At 38.7% G+C, this 20638-nt stretch overlaps 1 protein-coding gene across 1 annotated transcript in view; it reads right to left on the bottom strand.

Annotated features, from left to right (window-relative positions):
• The window catches only part of SAMD12 (sterile alpha motif domain containing 12), a 150156-nt gene extending 130879 nt beyond the window's left edge, over positions 1 to 19277 (bottom strand). The window contains exons 1-2 of the mRNA XM_026055706.1: positions 19266 to 19277; positions 18566 to 18772 (exon numbers count right to left, since the gene is read on the bottom strand). Coding sequence (XP_025911491.1) covers positions 18566 to 18772; positions 19266 to 19277 — 219 coding nt within the window. The remainder of the gene's footprint in view (positions 1 to 18565; positions 18773 to 19265) is intronic.
• Between the last annotated feature and the right edge of the window lie 1361 nt (positions 19278 to 20638).

Raw genomic sequence — 20638 nt, forward strand, 5'->3', positions numbered from 1 at the left:
CCAGGCTAGACTGGAAGAAATTTTAAATTTGTTGGAAAATACTAATATTACACTGAAATATTGTTGCACTTTAACTACTGAACAATAAGGAGCAAAAGAGAGCTAAACATGGTAAGGTCTGAAGAACACTACAAACTTTTGATTTAATACTTGGTAATTCAGTAATAAGAGTTAAAGGAAGTTGGTCAGCCTGTATTTGTTTTGCTGATCACCAGAATGCCTCTGACTGTTTGCCACAGGCAAACACATCTGGTGATGCCTCATCGGTAATTCTTTACTCATTTAATTGGATTCTTTCAAAAGTGGCTCAACAAGCAATAGTTAGCAATAAGAATTGCAAAATAGGCTGCTTTGAAATGAGAACAGCTAGGCAAAAAGTTCTACAAACACAGGCTAAGTCTATCTTAGAAACATTCACCTAGGGTCAGTGTGGGATGTGTGGTTTTTGGATTTACTGGTGAAGTTACTCTGACATAACAAATCTGTCCATCATAGGCCACATCTGAATCCTTCTATTTCTAATTACAGTATTCTTTGGAGAAAATATTCTGCATCTCACATCCTCGACTTTGGGAAGTAGCTTGTATTGTTTTTAATAGCTGCTGTATGTCAGAGGTGAAGGACACAAGTCCATTTTTTGATCTTGAAGACATACACAGCGAAGCATTTCTGGATGAGAAGAGCAATAAAGCAAATTGTTGTTTCAGTGCTAGCAGGTATGAGGCTAATTCTGTCATTAGCTCAACAACAGCACATTTGTACTAGGAGAACATTTAACATCCTGAGAGGATCTTAATCCCTATTAAATAATGACAGGTTGCTTTCTTGCAAGGTTTACTCCTTCCAAGTGAATCACATTTTTGACACCTTTGTTTCCAGCAGATGTGCCAATTAAGAGGATTGTACTGTATGAAGTAGTATAACCTTTCTATGCCAACTTCCAGTCTTTATAGATAGGCTCATTCATATGCAGAAGGCAAGTGTAGCAGCCAAGGCATTTTATACCCCAACAGCAATCAAAATTTTTTGGATATCTTTGCCAGTTGACTCTTAACTACATTCTCTCAAGCCAAATCTATTTTGAGCAGAACTGTTATAGGCCAGGCATGTACCTGAGTAGAAATAAAAAAAGGCCCCCAAGCCTCAACAACAGGTCAACCTCTTGTTTCCTAGCGTGACATTGCTCTCACTTCCAGCAAAGGGGAGGGGGAAAAGGCAAACGTTGGTGGAAGAGGCAGATTACTGCGGCTGTCTGACTCATGCAAGAGCGCTGCAGTGCCTGTGTAGAAGGTCATAATGGATTTATCAACTTAAGTAGCATACCTGCCTTCTAGATATTTATTTTTCAAAATATTCAGGGCACTTTTGACCTCAATTTAGTTTCTTGCTAATTACTGTTGAAAAAAACAGTGTTTATTCCCTAATAAGAGAAGTTCTTTTAATTCTTTTATCACCTCTATGAAGGTGCAGGGAGCTTAAGCATTACAATGCGCTTTTTATCCCATTTATTAGGGAAAGCAAAGCACCTCAAACTCAGATTCGTGAAGGCCAGCCCCTCCTGCCTAGGAAGCAGCCTAAGTTAGCTAACAGGAAAATACAAAGAAAGTGGCAGAGTGCAAGCCCTATATTCACATCAGGGCCAACACAGGCCAAAGCAAGGCCTCTTTTCTTGCTCACAGGAGGCACCTCTTCTTGTAGTGATGTAAATAAACTCAGAAGCAAAAGAAAGGTCCATATTTTAAAAGAAAACAGAAAGATGTGCCAGCAGCACCATCTTTGCTCAAAAGCCCAAAGATTTGGAGCTCTAGAGCCCACATCTATGGGACTTGGGGGGAAGGGGGGGGGAAGAGGGAGGAAGATTACTATCATTGCCGTGCTTTGAACTCCCAGATCAGGCCATCCATAGGAAAACAGGACTTCCCCAGGAACACCCTGGCACCAAGGGAAGTCTAAGCACAAGAGGAATGATGGTCAAGTGAAGATTTAGATCTTTGGTTCCAGGTACCAGTTGTAAATCCAGCTCAAACATTGCGTCAACCCAACGCAGCATAAGGAACTTAGGTCTTAAGAAGATGGATGCGAAAGAAGGGCAGACAGAAGTTAAATGATTATGTGAGACAGAATCTAAACTCTTGATTAAGCAGACAATGCTCTATACACACACCACTGCATAAAGACACATGTAACTTTAAGCATGTCAAATTTCACTTTACATCTGCAATGTCATTCTGCTTTCCTGATCAGGGCTTTGGTTTCAACCAACCATGTCTGGCAATTGATTTTTTTTTTTCTCCTCACAATTAACACATTTAACTTTTTTCCTCCAGAGCTGGCAAATTTTCTGAAAAACTAATGAAAAATGCAAGCAGGTCCAGTAACACTTCAACCACATGTATAAGGACATCTTTATTTCCCCCCTGCTTTTTATATCCATCCAACCACAGATGAACAAATGACTCCATGTGAAACTCACAGCTCTATTGATTTATTTAAGTTCTTTCTAAGCAGCATCACATTTAAAAATAAACTAATCCCTATCTAGCCAGAAAGATCAGGTAAATCTGCAATGTTGATATGCAAAAGAAAAACTTTAAAACTGCAGATGACTTGCCAAATCCACTTTGCAGCTTTATTTTAGGCTACATTATTGCAGTGCCTCCCAGGTCAGCTGCAAAACTGAATTAGTCTACTATATATTCTCCACTACTCAATGTTTGTTCAAGGTTTTTACACTGGAAGCTTCTGAATTTGTCCAAGTTCAAACCAATACACGTTCACAAGCAAAAGTAGTCCTTAAAAAAAAAAAAAAAAAAAAAAAAAAAAAAGTTTAAAAGAAAAATAGGCAAAACTTTTTTTTTTTTTTTTTTTTTTTGGCATTCCCTCCAAAGTCCCCAAGTTTTCTAACCTTCTAGACATCAGAAATAAGAGAAATTAACTGTTAAGGAATGTTACCAGGCCTTTTACATGTAAATACATCCAAGCATTGGGAGCATAAGCAGATAGCTGATATAAAGAGCACCATCTACTGACAGGTTGCATTTTGACAGACGCAAACAGTTTGGCAAGGCACTGCACATGGCTTCCAGATAACCTAGCTTTTAAGGAATGCAACTTTCTCCCCAGTGATGTATAATATTTGTCATGTTGTCTCTCACTTGCCCTGCCTCTTCAATGCCATTTAACCCATCCTCGCACCGGTGGCTCTCGAGGCATCCCACTCCCTCCAAGACGCARCAGCACAGTTTTAGCAGTCAGTCCCCACCATCTTTCCATTTCTTTCCCATTTCATACTTTCTTTGAAGCTTTCCACATTAATATACTCTTCCCTCTTACACAGAGAAGAACAGCAACTATGCTACCATTTTACAATTATCAATTAACATTTTATTAGCAGTACCTTATGAAGACATGTTTCCAAAACCTACCGAGTCAACAAGAATTTTCCATTGAAGTCAACTGCTTTTGAACAGTCCCTAGATGAGATGTATTTACCGCAAGACTACTGAGAGCTTCAAGGGATACTTAATGAGACGAAATATCTTTCTATGTTCTCATAAAGGAGATTATATGGAGATGTGGGTTTCTTCCTCACTTGTCTCCTACTTCTGTTTTCTTTCTTTGAACACAGTACTACAACCTTATTTTACTACACAGAAGTATCACATGAATAACATTTTATTATTTCACTGCACAAAATTATTACACGTGAGAAACATGAGAAAAGGCTGGTCCCTGAGACACAAAAAGGAATTATTATCAATATCTGAAAATGGTTCTGATGCTATTCTCTTAGCTAATATGATCAGAAATATCCTTTATAATATCCTTTATTATCATATATAATATCTTGATCACTTCTAAACTCAGGCATACTATACAGTGGCAATGCACCAAACTATAAGCCACAAAGTTTGAAAGTACTTCCTAGCACTATTGCAATTAGTTACTATGTAACATTTGTGTTACAACACAAGAACAAGTTTATATATATATATATATATATATATGAAGATAAAAAATTAAATAACTTTTTAACAGAATAGTCACAGTTCACTGGTACTAAAGGCCTTCAACTTGCTAACATAAGAAGCACTTGTAATAATCTATTAATTTTAAAAGTTAAAACAGAGAGGAAACATTCACAAAGTTTTTGCTTTGTGCTGTTTCACTGATTTTCACTGATTAAAACATCAATAACACATCTAAAGCTCAGTTACATCTTTATATTTCATCCCGATTCCAAAGGTCAGTGAAACTCAATATACTGGTTTTATACAATAATTTTCCTCAATCAATTTAGAACAGGAATAAAAGACAGACAATTGATATGACTTTTACTAAGGGAAAGGTTATAGTCAATCTTGTTTATACACATGGCAAATTAATATCCATTAATAAAATAAAATTATGAAAAGAATTTTCTAATAGCTAGGAAAGTTTCAAGTTTCACCAAGTTTTACTGCCCTATTTGCTTGGATCAGTGCAGAGTTTTACTCTTTTAGTCTATTTGATTGCCTCAGAAACAATTTTCTGTTTTTTCCTCAGTTCTCAGATATGTAAATACAATGGGATATTCAGATCCATCCTAGAAATTATTTTTCCATTACACCATATTTCATCCTCTGCAGTCCARTTCCCTCTTGCTGCCCATGCTCTATCGCTTTGCTCGACCTCTGTCATCCACCCTGTAGTCTATGTTTCCATCAGCTTTGTCTTTTGATCCTTTGAGYTCAGTCATATATGTTAGGCTATGTAGGATTTCACTGCTTCCCATTCTCCGTGCTCATGTAATTCATGTAGTTCCCCATGTTTATTTGATTATGGCCTTGGATGCAGAGGACCTGCTATACTTCTCTGAAGAAAGAACATTTGCAATCACCTGCCTTATAAGAGCACCTGAATCTCATCTTTTATACACTAGTACATTAGAAGTGTTTGGTGAAGTGGTGTAAAATCAGAAAACATTTGGTTAACAAAGTTGTTATTCTTTCAGATTGATACCTTCCTTAAATTTCTCTTTTTAACCTGATTTAGTCTTCCCTCTAGTCTATTTAGACTGGTTCCATAGGCATTTCTCCCAGCAGCAAAACCAGCAGAGCAACACTCTCTATAGCTGCTGACAGCATGGCTAGSTGATTAAGATAAGTCAAATTAACAAGGAAATGCTGCCACATAGGACAGTTCTCACTGGGTGCTCTTGACCAACTACTGTTGGGTATTACACCACTAACAGAGGCCAGAGTGAGGCAATTCAGGTGGCTGATAAATTCATCATCAGCTCACTGAAGTCAAAGAACAGAGCAGTCAGCTCAGTAAGATGAGAGAAAGCAAGCACTGGGGACTGCAACTGCTACAGGAGGAACACCTCATTTAGTGAAATATTAGTATTAGGTTGGTTTAGTTGGGAGACACTGGCAGTCCCACCCCATCCTGCCCCCTCTCCCCCCAGGCGTACTGGTATGAATCTCTGTAAGGACCAGAAGCGAACCAGGTTTGTTGGCATTAACTCTGAAAACAGAGCAAAACCAGAATCCACACAGAATAAAAAATTAGCCCTCCTCCCTCCCCAGGGCAGGGAGGAAACYGGGGTGTGTGGGAGGAAGAGGAAGATGATCACACAATAGAGTTAAATAAGAGTCATCAGCAATTACCTGATCTTATTTGACATTATTGTGCAATGCATAGAAGAGCTAACTTTGTTTTCAAGTCCAGTTTCATCTGTTTTTATTTTGCATTTTTAGAATCACTAGCAATTTGCATAAAATATTATAGAGCACAGCAATAGGATGCACTCTGTACTTTTTTTGGGGGGTGGCTGCCAGGCCTACTCATTTAACCTGACTGCATTCTATAGCATTCTTTTTAGAATCAAAAGTTGAAACAGCTCCCTTCTCAATTATTCTTTTTTTTGGCCAGTATCAGTATTTTTAAGTCCTTTGGAACCTGGAAACCAGGGGGAGTGGGGATGGCAACATGTTTTAATGCACATATACAGCTAACTGAATTTCATCTGAATTTGAGATTATCAATATTCTGAACACTCACCTGATATGAACATCTCAGTCATTTGGCACAGTTTTTTACTCCTTCAAAAATACTATTTAAAAATTAAAACCTTGACATACTGTATTATGTCCCCAGAGACAAAGGGGACATGAAAAAACATGTATGAAAAGCTAAGCTGACAGTCATTTGGCAAAACAACTTTCTGAATAACCATTCAGCTACCAGTCACTCTGCATAACAAACCATAGTTTGCAAGCCATGAAGTAGCCTTCTCTACAGGAACAGTATTGACAGTTCAATAYATGTGAACCTAAACAACCACTTCAGTTTAAAACTCTCCTACAGTCAACAATAAAGGTATCAGGAAAGCTCTGCACATGAAATAACGCTATTTTCCTTATCGAGTATACAAACTTCACAAACCAACATGTAATGGTAAAATGTTGTCATTAAAACTATTTTTTCTTCAGGACAAACCTGTATAAAAAGCAAAAAGTCTGAGTCACCAGAACATAAATAAGTTTGAGACAGTCTTTTATGTGAAGCAGAATACACAATTGTAATGGTCTTTATGTTCAAAAAAAGTTTTTAAATTAATCAAGTATATTGATTAGTTAAAATACATCTTCAAACCTATGCACAAACTGTATTTAGATAAAAGACTATACACCAGCTTAGGTATGCTCAAGTTCAGTCATATCTACCTTTTCATAATGAAAACATTCACGAAATCCTTGACAATCTGAAGTGTATTGCTAAGACTGAAAGCAGTCAGCCTTGAATGAAAGATGAATTAATAGCAGTTCTAAAACCATTAGATACAGACTCTAYTGTCATGCTTTTGTTTAAAACAAGAAAAAAAGTCAAAGAAATAGAGGGTGTCTAGGTCAGCTAAGTCATCAGTAGTTGATGGATGCACTTACAAACATTAGAGAAAAAAGAAAAAGAGGCAGAACATAATACCCACTTATAAGACACTGTATGTTAAGGATGGAAAAAAGGCCTCAAGATGTGCCGTAACCCTACCTTGTTCAGAGCTGAAGGTTTTGTATTCTTAGATATGCATGTCAAGGACACATTTAACTCTAGAAGTGCAGCTTGATGTATCATCACAGTATTCATTCCTAGACACTGATAAAGTTAGAAGAATTCATTCTCCCAAATATATTTTCTGAGAACAGCCCCTACCAGTAATAACTACGAACTGTGGGTGAGGAATTAGGGGATAACGGAACTAGCAGAATTGTCACTTCAGGAGGTGTTAATGACTGCTAGCAGGTGCGTGGCTGATCCCTGGATAAGCGGGAAGTGTGAAGGTTATGTTGTGAGGACACTCAAAAGGGTGGCCTTGCTCTGCCTCCCCAACACTCCAGGCTGCACACTGCTACAGTTTCCACTGTTGCAACTCTTGAGGGGGCAAGGAGCAGGATCGCTTCTGTTAGCCCCTGTAGGGCCTAAGATGGGCACAGCTGTCTCCTGAAACACATGCTGAGCTTTCCCTGCTGCATACCCACAGTCAGATTGGTGGGAAGCCCCGAGCAGAAGCTGCTGGTTATTCAACCAGAATCAGGCATAGGCAGCTCTCGTAATGCTGCATCACAAGGCTAGGATCAGCATCTCCCATTTTGGGCAATGGTTTGCAAAGCAGAGTGAATACTGCATCACTCTTCAAAACTGGGCATGGCTAAGGACTCTAGCGAACTCTTTGTGCAGATGCCTAGAGAAGGAAAGTAAGATTCTGGTCATTACAATTAAGGAGCAACTGTCTGAAATACCAGTGACAGCTTTATTATTATCACTGATAACAGGACACTGCCATGCAGATGGATCTCATCTTGTTTTATAATCACTGAAGGAAGAGGGGCTGACTATGCAAAGGACCGCTTATAATACTGGTCTAAATCAGTGTGGAAATGTTTTAACACTCCTGTAGCCCTGCAAACCCCACTTGTCATCTCCTGAACTTTCTCATCCCATCCTCTGTTCTTCCCTTTAAAATGTCACTCTCTTTTGGCTTTTCCTCTCTAAGTATAAACACATGGCCTTTCTCTGAGTAAGCCTCCTTAAATGCATCCGTTTCTTCAGTTGTCACTCATTCCTTCAGCCCACCCTGCCTATAGCGCTGCTGCTGCAATTCCACACTAGATCCTCTCCCAGTGCACTCCCACTCCTTGTTCTCCATAGCAAGATAGATGAGCAGAAAAGGTACAAGCACTAGGGGAAAACAGGATCAATTTGGCAGGTGAGGCGAAGACTACACTGGTGGGCCATGTGTCAGTGAGTAGGTTCTTACTGAGCTGGCAGACCAAAAACAACAGTTGGCATATTGAAGAGAATGGAACTCATCACGAATTTGCATGGATATATATACACAGAGCCAGAGACAGGTCAAAGGTAAAATAAGTAAATGGCCAGAAAACAAAAGGTAATCTCTATTTACTTCCTAAACCATGAGATTTGTTGAAGGAATTGGATTCAGATCCCTTAGCTCTTAAAGAGAAATGACTTGTGATGTTTGATCCTGTGTGAGATCATTCACAGCATTTGTCTTTCCCAAGTGCTGAACGCCTCAACTGCGCACTAAAATTATCACCTCTCAAAATTCAAAAAACAGACTGTTGCACTGCTTCCTCCTTCTCTCTGCTCTCCTACTACAAACTTATGACACTTCTTTAAATTTAAGAGTCTAGCATACTTTGGTATCATTCTTCATTTTGGAACTAACCTTGAAAACGCTCAGATGACAAAATAAAGGCACTCCTGTCAACATAACTTGAAGCACTGACCCAAAACAGCTGAAGTAGGAAGGAGGCATGTTAAGACCACTCCCAGGCTGAATCACTACATCCAGGTTACATCCAGGGCCACTCAATGGCCCTAGGGCACAGGAATCCCACACTAATACTTACAAATCACTTGGTCAAAAAATTGAAGCAGCAAAGGGGAGAACTGTCTCTCATTAACCATGACATTCTCCCTGACTTCTGCTTGCCCCACTGATAATACACAACCTCATAGAAACTGTCTGCTTTAACTTTTGGAAGTTCTTCTCCTGCTCCCTGCAGTGGCACTTCAGCTACGCAGTAATCTGCATCTGACTGCGGAGTAGAGCTGAAACAGGAATGGTTCTGACTTAAGTCCACATTCAGAAATAGCCAAAAGGACTAGTATTTGCAAAATGTGAAATTAAGGCATATTACAAAAGCCTCCTTCATTTCAGAGGCCTTTGTTATTGGCATTTTTGCAGTAACTAGAGGCCAAAAGTGAGATAAGATATTCCTCAGAGCTCAGCACGATGAGCACTCTAGTAAGGACAGTCCCCATATACCAAATACTTCCAACCTAAATAGAAGGCAAGATACATACGAAGCACCGAAGGTCTCCAAAATCCTCCCCAGAGGAAAGTCCTTAAGAAAATGGAAAAATCCCATCTACGCTATTCATCAATAATTAATACTGATTTGAAGACGAGCACACATGCTAATAAGCATTTTCAAACTCCATTGTGCTTTTGGGGAGCTATGGTAAAACATTATCATACCCCAACCCCTGTTTCAATTGGACGCACAGCAGACAAAGCACCAGCAGAGGTCATCACCATCACCCACCATGGAAGGCACGGCCCAGCTGGACACTCTGTCCAGTGGAGAATGGGAACATGAAGCAAACACACTGCAACACTTCTTAGTCTCACAGGCAACCTGGCCCAGTCAGTGCTTTTCAGTTTTCAGGCACACACTGAAGAGTTTTTGGATAATCAATTTGACGCAGAAACACATGGAAAAGAAAATTTTGATAGCAAATTTGATTTGTTTTATTCCCAATCTCAGTTTTCTACAGAAACAAGTTTTAACTAGTCCTAATTATCACCCTTCTTCTATCTTCTTGGAAAAACTAAGCCACAGATCAAGAACTTCACTTCCAGTGAAGAGCAACAGGTTTCTAAAGTCCAACACCAATTAAAAGGGAGGAAAAAACAAAAACAAAGAAAAAACCGTTCCAATTTTTTCCTTTCAATCCAAAGAACAGACCTTTTTCAGATTAAGCAATATTTACTTGCTAGAAGGACATACTGAGCACACACTTATACATGGACCTAGTCTATCCTAAGTGTTCAAAATAAAATTTTTGAATTTAAGTATGGTTTCTGAAATACTATCTTTTAGAGCACGATTTTGCCTCCATTAGATATTAATAATCATTTCAAAACCAAACAAAAACACTGGTTAGGTAGTGAGGCATATGACAGAATTCGATCCAAGATAAGTACACTTAAATTCAGGTGTAAATACAGTTCATAAAGCCTAGACAGATTCAGCTGGCTGTTGCTCACCTCAAGTTCAGTGAGTCTAATCTCTCCCTACACACTGCTGAGTATGTTTACTAGCTCTCTCGCAAATATAACAGTTCAGACACACCTAGCTTACACACAGACACTTAAATTAAGTTGCCCTAATCAGCAAGCTGAATCCCACCTACTGCAACTGAGGATGGGAGAGGCTCCATTCTGCCCCAAACCAACTTCTTCCAGACTCTCTTAATGAAATCACTTCCTTCCTTAGCGCACCTCTGCACTGAGTGAAAGCTTGACAAGTTGACAGTGTATGAAATGCCCTTCAGACATTTATCAAGACTATTACATTCACGCACTCCTTCTGTAATTGTAATACACTTGACTTGTAGTGCTAAGCAATTATGTCACTTTTTAAAATAGAACTTGTAGAGAGAAAGGGAGACTAGAGCAACTGCTTATCAGTTTTGTCAGAAGTGTCCAGTGAACACACGTGGCAGATTAATGACATTATTGTTATAAACTAGATGAGATGCACTATTTGCAGAACCTGCAAGGCCAGAAGTGAAGCATTAAACTGCTTTTCTATTTTAAATGCTAAATTGGTTCTATAACACATTTTCTAATCCCTCTAATCAGAATTTTCTTTAAAGGAGATTCTAAACTTTTTCTTCCCCATCAAGGCAGCTGTGTCATTAAAATACTGATTTATTTTTAAAGCAATAACTGTGAACCCCTAATAAAGTAGCTTCAAAGTGAAAGCAAAATTTCTGGATGGCTTTGCTGAGCAGCTTCAGAATGATGTGAGCAGCAGAACTGGCTGTAAGTACATTGTTCATCTGCACACTGTATGGAATTGCTTTCTCCTCTAAAAGCCGCTCCAACTTTTTATATCTATTTCTTTTTTCCCTGAAGAGAGGATGCTCTTTTAAAAAAATGTGTCTTTGTCTACCTGAGCCTATAGTATTATATAAATAAATATACATCCCATTTATTTCTGGAGTACTACCGCTGCTTTTTACTGCTTATGTTTGCTAACACATACTGCAATTGCTGCTCCTCTTCACAGTAGCACAATGGGAAAGACGACAAATTTCACTTTGATGGCTTTCACAGGACAATAGGAGCCACTACAGCCTGCATTTCCCTCCTTATGCTCCGTCAGCGGTCTCTTTGTAACCATATGTTGTTCCTATCATATACAAGGGCTGCATTGACTCCTCGGGGCAGGAACCACCGTTTGGTTCCGTGCTTGTGCAGCACCGAGCACAATGCAGCGGTCAGGATCAGCAACCACACCATTGCCCATGGGCCAACACCTTGCCTTCCTTCACACGCGTGTACTGTGCACATGCAGGCACTGAAAGTGTTTTCATTGTTGACTTTCTTCATAAAAATCCTATTCTAAAAGGCCTGGCAAACAGGGGAATTTCTCTTTCTAGTACCACTTGATGGACTGAAGTTCACAGAAGAGGAAGTTATGTTTATGTAGTGACAGGACTAGCTTGTACAGATGAATTTTATAAAGGATCCCTTTAAATAGTTTGTAAGGCCAATAGCTGTCGTGCCCTCTATGGGTAAACAATCCATCCTACTTACAGCCATCTAAAGAGCTAAGTACTAGCCTGAACTAGTTATTTTGACCTACTGTGGTGAGAATTAAGAAAAAAGAGAAGCAATAAGGAGAATAATCCCATCTTGAGATGGGGGAGGAGGGAAGAGAGACAAATGAATAATGGTTTTTTGCCTCTCTTCTTTCCCCCTCACCATCCCTGGGCAGGGCATAACAAGCTACCTCAGACAAGATCTCTCGCTTAATACGTGGTTCCTGTTGGGGCGGCTGATATTTCAGAATCCCCAGGTACGCAGTCAGGGCACGGATGAATAGGAGATGCTGGATCTTTTGTGCTGAATGTACAAACCTCGCTACAAAAATGTGGGTCATCGCATTACACTATTTATTAAAAGAGCAGAAGATAAAAGAAAGATAAAACAACAGGAGAAAATATGGTACACGGAGAATACACTTAGACTCTATCAGGCATTTCTCCTCCTACAATAACCTGACTTATAAGACTCAAACAGAGAGAGAAGACATTTCTTGTTCTCCTGGCTAGTTCCAATCCAAATTCTGAAACAGGCAGCTATATTCTGCACTGCAGGTAGGGTTACTCTAGCACTTCACTCCCACCAATAAAATCCTCAGAGTGATAAAAAAATAAAACAATCTCTGCCACTTCAAACATGTAGGGTCACCCTGCATTTCTATTTCACTGCTCAGAACAGAAGCAGCAGAGTTCACTGCATGCTTTTGCAACTTTAGACATCAGATGGAGGTCACAATCATGAGTGATAAGCCGGCCACAGCTAAAAACTAATGGCAAAACCTGAAAGAATATGTTTCATTAGTGGACAAGTTAAGAGTCTGAAATGTCTTTCCCATAAAAGCAGTGAAAGCAACATTACTTACTTTTGAAAAGGAACAGAATTACAAGATGTGCTTGTCTACAGAAACGGGGGACTGAACACAGAAGCAAGAAGCTCCCCCATGATCATCTAAATTTCACTCTTTGTTAACCTCATGATTTAACATTAAAATGTTTGTCTTAGAAATAAGCAACCATCTGGGATTTATACAGTAACTGTATCTACCTGAAGTTGCAATCCATTATTGAATTGCAATCTTAAGTCTTTTGTTGAAAGAAAAAAAAAAAAGTTTTCAAACTGGAGAAATTGAAAGCTTCTGTGAACGTGATGACATTGGCTTTTCTATGTAAAAGTTTGCCTCCTCCACCCAGATTTTATTACTTATTTACACACAGATGAGAAGATTAATCTTTCCTAAAACACTGCCTTTGTAAGCCATATAAATTCAATGTCATGATTTGTATTTAGTTAAAGAGTGTGTGTGTACGCGCGTGTGCACACACATGTGCATCTAAGCTGATTACTACTAGCCTGCTCAGACTCAATGCAACACAGAGGAAAACATATGGACATATCAAGCAGTTCAGCCCTTCAGTTTAGACACTTGAAAGCAAGACAACATGCATACTTCTAACTGTGCAACACAGGAAAGAAAAAGCACTACTGAAAATGAAGAGAGAAGCCAAATCACTGTTGTGTATTATTAATAGCTACCAAATGAGGCATTAGGAAGGCACATTGCCCTGAACTATATGTCAGCTGTCAATATTAACATTTACCAAACTCAAATATTTTTAAATCCTCTTCAGATATGCTGCACACCGAGATTTGGTAGCTATCTTTGCTAGTCCTGTAAAAGACCCAATGCAGTAAATGGTGTTACTTCACTATTACAACCCAAGAAGAAACAAATGCGCACATACACACGCACACACCCTACTTCCTATCAGCAAGCAGTATTCCATGTAGTGCCTTTAGATCACTGGTGATCCATTTGCAACTTCTCCAGAGTCTACAAAAGTAACTAAGAAAGGCAAACTTTCTGTCAGTAAAATACTCATTTCACCATCCAGGGTCTGTACCTCTACTGGGATACATTTAGAGGTCTGCAATTCAAACACCCTCCCAGCACCATGTTAAAGCAAAGCCTAGAGAAGTAGAACGGAGTAGTCAGGGCTCTGCTGAACCTTCACTTTGCCAGGCAAAATGTTTGTTAACCTCAGCCAGTTGCATCTGGGTTCTTGTTCAGGTTTTCTGCAGACACCAGAAAGTTTAAGAGGAAGATAGCTGGGAAACAAACCAAAATGGTAAAACTGCATTGCCCCAACCTAACTCAATGGCCAATAGTGTTTCTCAACCAATTTAAAACAAAAACAAATCAAAGCAATCAGTCAGAACATATCAAGCAGCTACCATGGTGAATGTGTATGTTACATATTGCCAGGACCACCGCTTGGCAGATAGTCCTCCTCATCCCATCCATTTTATAAGCTTGATTAAAAAGAAAACACCTTGAAACAAAAGCTCTTGATTAAAAAAACCCAGAGAATCCTTAAAAAAAAAAGTTTTCTGTTCTTCCATTAGAGAACAGTTTCAGAACATCTTTTTTTTTTAAATAGTTGATAAAATAATACTTTTATATTTTTTAAAAACAATTTTATAATATCCTTATTACTCAAAAGCCTCACTCCTTGGACATTTGTTTAGACACTCTTAACATATACACCAACCACTCCCAGGGGAGAGCAGAACTCTTCTTGAAGCCAAAGCAGATGCTTCCACCTCCATCAGTATTGAACTGGGCCCAGTAAACCAATATAAATTCTCATCCTCTTGTTATTAAGTTCAGTCAGCCCTTCAGCATTGTTTGATGTCACTTTGAAGACTATATATATATATATATATATATATATATATATATTTTATATATATATATATATATATATATATATATAAACTTTTTTTAAGAAAGCAAAGAAACACAACCCAAAGAATTAATGAGCTACACTACACCAGTAGACTATACTTTTTGTTGTTTATAAAGCACTCCAACAGAGAGCAAAGAAAAAACACCTCACTTCATTTACCAGTTTCTTTTCACAGTTTTCATGAACATTGTAAAGGAGTGTTAATTTGTCTGACTCAGATATAAAACTGCAATTACTAACACAAGAAAAAAAGTCCAGCTGTAGTGGCTGCCACTAAAACGACTGTATTATTTGCTATGTTGCTACTGCATAATGCAAGCCATGTCATCACACATACATACCTTATGTCAGAATCAAAACTCCCTGAATGAATACACTTCTTTTAATAAGTGACAGGCCAGAAGCAGATCTCATGCACACACTGAACAGGGCTTTATGAGAGTAATATGTGGGAAGCCTCGATAAAGTTAATATTTCTGTAAGACAAATGATTTTCTGGACCTTGTTAGGAAAGTCGTCTTCTGTTCAAGCCAAAACTCAGAAGTATGGGACTTCAGAAGTATAGAAAAACTTTCTGTATCATAAATAAGTATTTCTGGATAAATACAATGAGTCAGGAAATTTGGGGTTGCAGAGTTCTGTAACTCTAGTTCTGTTAAAAAATTTAAAAGAAAATAGGCTAGACATAGGAACCTGAAGTAGCATCTTAACGAAATAAAGAATTCCAGTAAATATACACACACAACAGAGGTTAGATGCAGAAGGTGCTAATTAAAGAAAAGAAATATCTAAATCATCCTCTATTTTTCTCAATAGAGAGCTTTATGCTCTATCCACTCAACCTACAATTTTTTTAATGTACTGTGAATACTGAAAAATCAATTACCAACCAAAAGAGTGTGTACACATACATATATACACACACTTTTTTACATACATAGAAATAATGGCAAAAAAAGCTTAGTATTTTTACACTTACTTAATTTCCTTAATTTGTTATCTCCTGTACTTTATCAGTCTCACTGGACTGTACACATCAGTTCTGATATGAATAATTATGTCTCTTTCTGGACTTGCTCGTATTTGTTACATATCATAAGCTTCCTTTAGAAGAGGTTGGGGGAGACTGAGGTCATTATTCCATTTTCCTTTAAAATTCCATCTCTATCAGTCTCTAAAAATTAAATACCATACTCAACGGGAACTTCTAAATGAGTGCTGCTTCTCCCACGCTGCACTTTCTGCTAGTGCATCCCAAATTTAGAAGCAAATGCTTGTATCCCCTATTTTCAATACAGGAGCTGTATAAAAGGAAAGTTTAAGTCTGCAGTGCATGAGTGATTATTACTGCTCTGCAAGTCCACAACAGATGACAGAAAAAGGACACCCTCCACTAGGGAGGAGGTTTCGTTTGTTCCTTTGAACAGCAAAACCTTAGGGCTGCCTCCAGTTTGAAGTGCTGGAACTGGTCCCAATGAAGACAAATTAGAGGGCTGAGGGCACAGAAAATGGTCTATAAGGCATCCTGAATTGCATTTAACACATTGCACTACTGTGTGCCATATAAATCTCACTACTGTGGATATGAGGTACGTGTTAATATTATTTGAATGCATAGGATTGCTAAGAAACCTTTTTTTAAGCAACTGAGCGATGAGGAAATAAAAAACAAATGGATCTGCCCAAGTGTTTTTTTTATAATACCTTCCTCTAAGCCCTCTCATCTTTCCACTGGACAGATATGATTGTATGGATCAAGTTTCATAACAATGGCTTGCTTCAACTCCTAAAACCACACAAGTTACCAACCCAACTCTATATCCACATTTTGGAGGATAAAGCAACACGATTTTGAAATTTATAGTATAGCAAGCCAGAAAAGACAGACTACCTAGCACTATAATGTATGAATCAAGATGAGAAATGCCACCAAGTTAATACTACACAGAAAAGGAGAGGGGGAAAAAAAAAAAAGTTACCTAACATGGCAGCAACACATGCATGAAAAGCAGCAATCCACTTCATTAGCTTGATGCCATTATGCCAAGCTTATTCCATCAAGCAAAATGCCTGGGTTTTGTTGTTGTTCATTAAATTTGAAGTATGCCCAACTCTTTCTAAATAAGGCCACTGCAATCAGATGTAGGAATCTAATGGCTGATTCCACTACACAGAGACCTACGCTTCCTCTTCTCTCCTCCCTCCTCTCTCCCTGCCCATCTCCTGATACACAGCCTTGGAAATGGTTTTCCATTTATTAATCCAACAGGTACAGCTCAGACAGTAGGAACACAGGCTCCATTACATTAACTCACCAATATAACTCGATTCCGACTGTCAGGATGAAACTTTTGCAAAGATGAGCCTTATCTACCTACACTCCAAGTCACCTAGACGCGAGTCTGTGCCGAAATGGAAGCCCCATTGCTTCATTTAGTGCAGTTCATGCCCAAGCTAACGACGTTTGCTCGAGCTTAACACACTTCCCTAGCTTTCAACACAGAGCAGGTTTGCACCTTGCAAGGTTGAAACATGGGAAGGGTCAGCTCACCTTTGTCTGCAAAAGACTGGGTAAACACATTATTAGCTGAGCTTTGTCTCAAAGTCCAGCCAAAATTTGGTATCCTTGTTAACAAAGGGAAAATTCAAATCATTAAGCACAAACTTGCCCTTTAGGGGCTCAAGAGAAATCAGTAACTTGCTTGATGTTAGCCATAAAATAGACTACGAGTAGAACTGATTTTGATCAATGCCAGCCTGAGTTGGATCCAGTTCAATGACTTAAAGATGGGATGAAATGAGTTGAAATTGCACTCATTTATAACTCGATATTTTAGATAAATACCAGAATAGAGAATTCATATCAAATCCTTATTGTTAAGGCTACTGCTCAAAATATTTAATGCTAATTTATTCTAAAAGTGAAATTCACTACAGCTGTATGCATCTTATTTGCTAAATTTATTGTATGGGTGACTAGGAAATACTCTTATTTGTTCAGTCATTGAAATAATTGTTATACTATCCATCATTTTTTCTTTGTCCTTTAAATAAAAAAGACACTCGTATTTTATTTGCTCTACTAACTCTCAAAGTGTCAGATTCAGTAAAAACTCAATTTTCCCCTCTGCAGAAATTCCCCCCAAAACGCGTGTTTTTAGGGCTTGCAAGGTCAAAAGGATTGACGGGGCTTTTATAGAATCTGGCCTAAAATATATTTTATATTCTCTTATTTTTCATTCTAGTTAAACACACACCTAATATAACAAATTATTGTCCTATACCCAGAATGGCTGGAGCACACACATTCACCTGCATTTCATAGTCATGTTTATTGTGCATGAACAAGAAACAGCAGAACTCGTATCGTCTTACAAATGAGAACAGACACTTCATTTTGTCTCTAAGAATTCATATATGAAGTATGTCTATTCACTGACCCACTAGATACAGAAAAACTGACCTTATTTATTTTACCTAAAATTAGTTAGCACAGCCTATTAAACTCAGTTACCCATATAAAAATCCACATACACATATATCCATAGAACCTTTTTGCCCCAGGAAAAGAAAAAGCAAACAAAAAATCCCAAACGCCCCAAATCTATTCCCATTCTGGTTGTTACTCAAGTAATTCAGAAAATGAATGTCTTCACAATGCCAGAAAAAGAGTGCTTCCATTATTTCTATTATCTTAAGAAAAAAAAAAAAGCAATACCCAAGATATGTGTGTGTGCTAAAACTCAACTGCAATACCTCCCTTCTGTAACACCCACTCCCCTCAGACTATTACTTTTGTACCTTTACATGCTTTTATCAGAATGATAAATGCTTTTCAAGCAGGAACAAGGATTTCAAAGTGCTTGGATTCTTCAAGGCTCTCTGAAACAAATAAGGATCCAGCTCAACCTACCTTAGATATTTCTGGCTCCACTTGTCTCTTGGGTGTCTCTTTCAACTCGGGCCCTTTTGGCGTACAAGCGTTCTTAACAGAGGGTGATTCAACTCCTTCACCTTCAAGTTGCAGGTTAATACCTTCTGTGGGGACAGGATGATCTATCCCATTTGGATTCAGATTGCAATTGATAGCTGAGAAAAAAATTATGACAAAGAGGAAACACTACTTAGGAAAGAACAACCTGACATTACAAGCATTTATCACAAAGTATTAATAAAAGCCACATGGTAGCCAGACTCAAGTCTGATTGTGGCAAAAAAATTGTCTGTAGCTTGACACCAATTCAGGGCGAGCTATTTGAGGAAAAAAATGAGAAAGAATGCTGCACTCTATAGTGCTATTTTATCCAGGCTACTGTGTTGAACTGTTCTCTGCTGGCATCACTACAGAGTCCAAGACCCTCAATTTACAGCTTTTACTAGTGGAAGACAATATATCCCATGTATTTATCATTCAGCCATACCTTTTTTCTTTTCTAGGCAAGTAAGTTAGAGTTTTTCTATTACATTTTCCATTAACTGCAGCATTCTGTGTCCTAAATAATGTGAGATAAGTGAGCTGTGCACAGCCAGTCAGAAAGTCAGTCTCCCCCATCCAGCAATGACTTACCCAGCTGATTATCTCCCCTTCAGCACTTTGTACCACTGCAAATTACCACGTTCACCATCCTAACAAGCAAGAGGAATGTACTCTCTAGGAGAATATAATGAGGTGTGGACTAATGACACCATAATAAGGAAAGCAGCCAAGGGAAAAAAAGCAAAYGCAAACCATACCCAGAAATGCACACAGAACTATGGCAGTAGTTTAATTGTTTTCTGTCTGAAATTTCACGGTCCCAGCATTCACGCAGAAGGCAGCCTTAACGACCTTTTTGGTGAGCATACAGAATTTCAAATGTATGGATCCTGAAGCAACTTCCCCTTCATGCAAGTATCTGAATTTTCTGTTCATATTTCTGGGTAATTGTGCTACTTCTAGCGCCACTTGTAATTAATGGTCCAAACTTCCCCCATATGCAAAAGAACTCTGCTTAAATACTGTGGTGCAATGTTTCACAGACTTCAATAGAAACCCAAAAAAACAATGCAAAACCAAAATAAAAGTTACCCCTTAAYACTTCCTTGGCTTAGATGTAAAGCATGGAAAGCAAGAGAAGGAGAACTGCCAATTTCTACTAGCGTCATGATGAGCCCTGAAAGCCTGTCAGAGGAAAGAGGCTCAAACAGCCTGAGAAGGTAGAAGGCCCTTCAACAACAGCACCTTTTAAAAAAAATCTGTACACTTGAAATCCCAGAGTCTTCAGTGAAAACTCCGAGCCTGTTAAATAGCAGCAATTGCTTGGTGAAGGATTAAAGCAAACACCAAAGTCCAAGAAGTTTGCCTTTTCTCCTTGGCACTTTCAAAAACATCTAAATATTTGTGAAAGATGCACAATCTGACATGTACTTGAGCAACTTCATCAGCATGTTGGAGATGAAAATGTCTCTTATCTTGAAGTGAAGGGAACATCATGAAGGGTAGGTAATTCATTAACAACAGTAAGTGATATAAAGCAGTAAAGTGCAGTGTGTTTTATTACAAACTGCAGCTATTACCTTTCTCCCTTTATAGGAGAAATGCAAATCCATCACTGGCCCACAAAGAAACAGTAAATTAAAGCAAAAATAGAAAGGGAACTAAACTCCAGTATTACTGCAAGTAGCTGTAGGGAAACCCAAAGGCTCAATCAGGATTAGTCCTGAACTTCTTTTACAAGTGTGTAAAAACATCAGAGATCCTTCTCTGAATAGTTAATGTTTTAAAAGACAGCATGAAACAGGAGAGGGGGAATCTTTAGATGTCCCCCCGACATGCCCAGAGCTGAGCCCTGCAGAGGCCTCCCACTGGGGAGGGAAACACAGAAGGGAACCATGCAGAGCTTGTAGACAGAATCACAGAATCGCTGAGGTTGGAAGGGACCTCTGGAGATCATCTAGTCCAACCCCCCTGCTCAAGCAGGGTCACCCAGAGCACATTGCACAGGAT

This window comes from Apteryx rowi, unplaced genomic scaffold (assembly GCF_003343035.1).
Source record: "Apteryx rowi isolate R43461 unplaced genomic scaffold, aptRow1 scaffold_125, whole genome shotgun sequence".
In the NCBI taxonomy this organism is placed as follows: domain Eukaryota; kingdom Metazoa; phylum Chordata; class Aves; order Apterygiformes; family Apterygidae; genus Apteryx; species Apteryx rowi.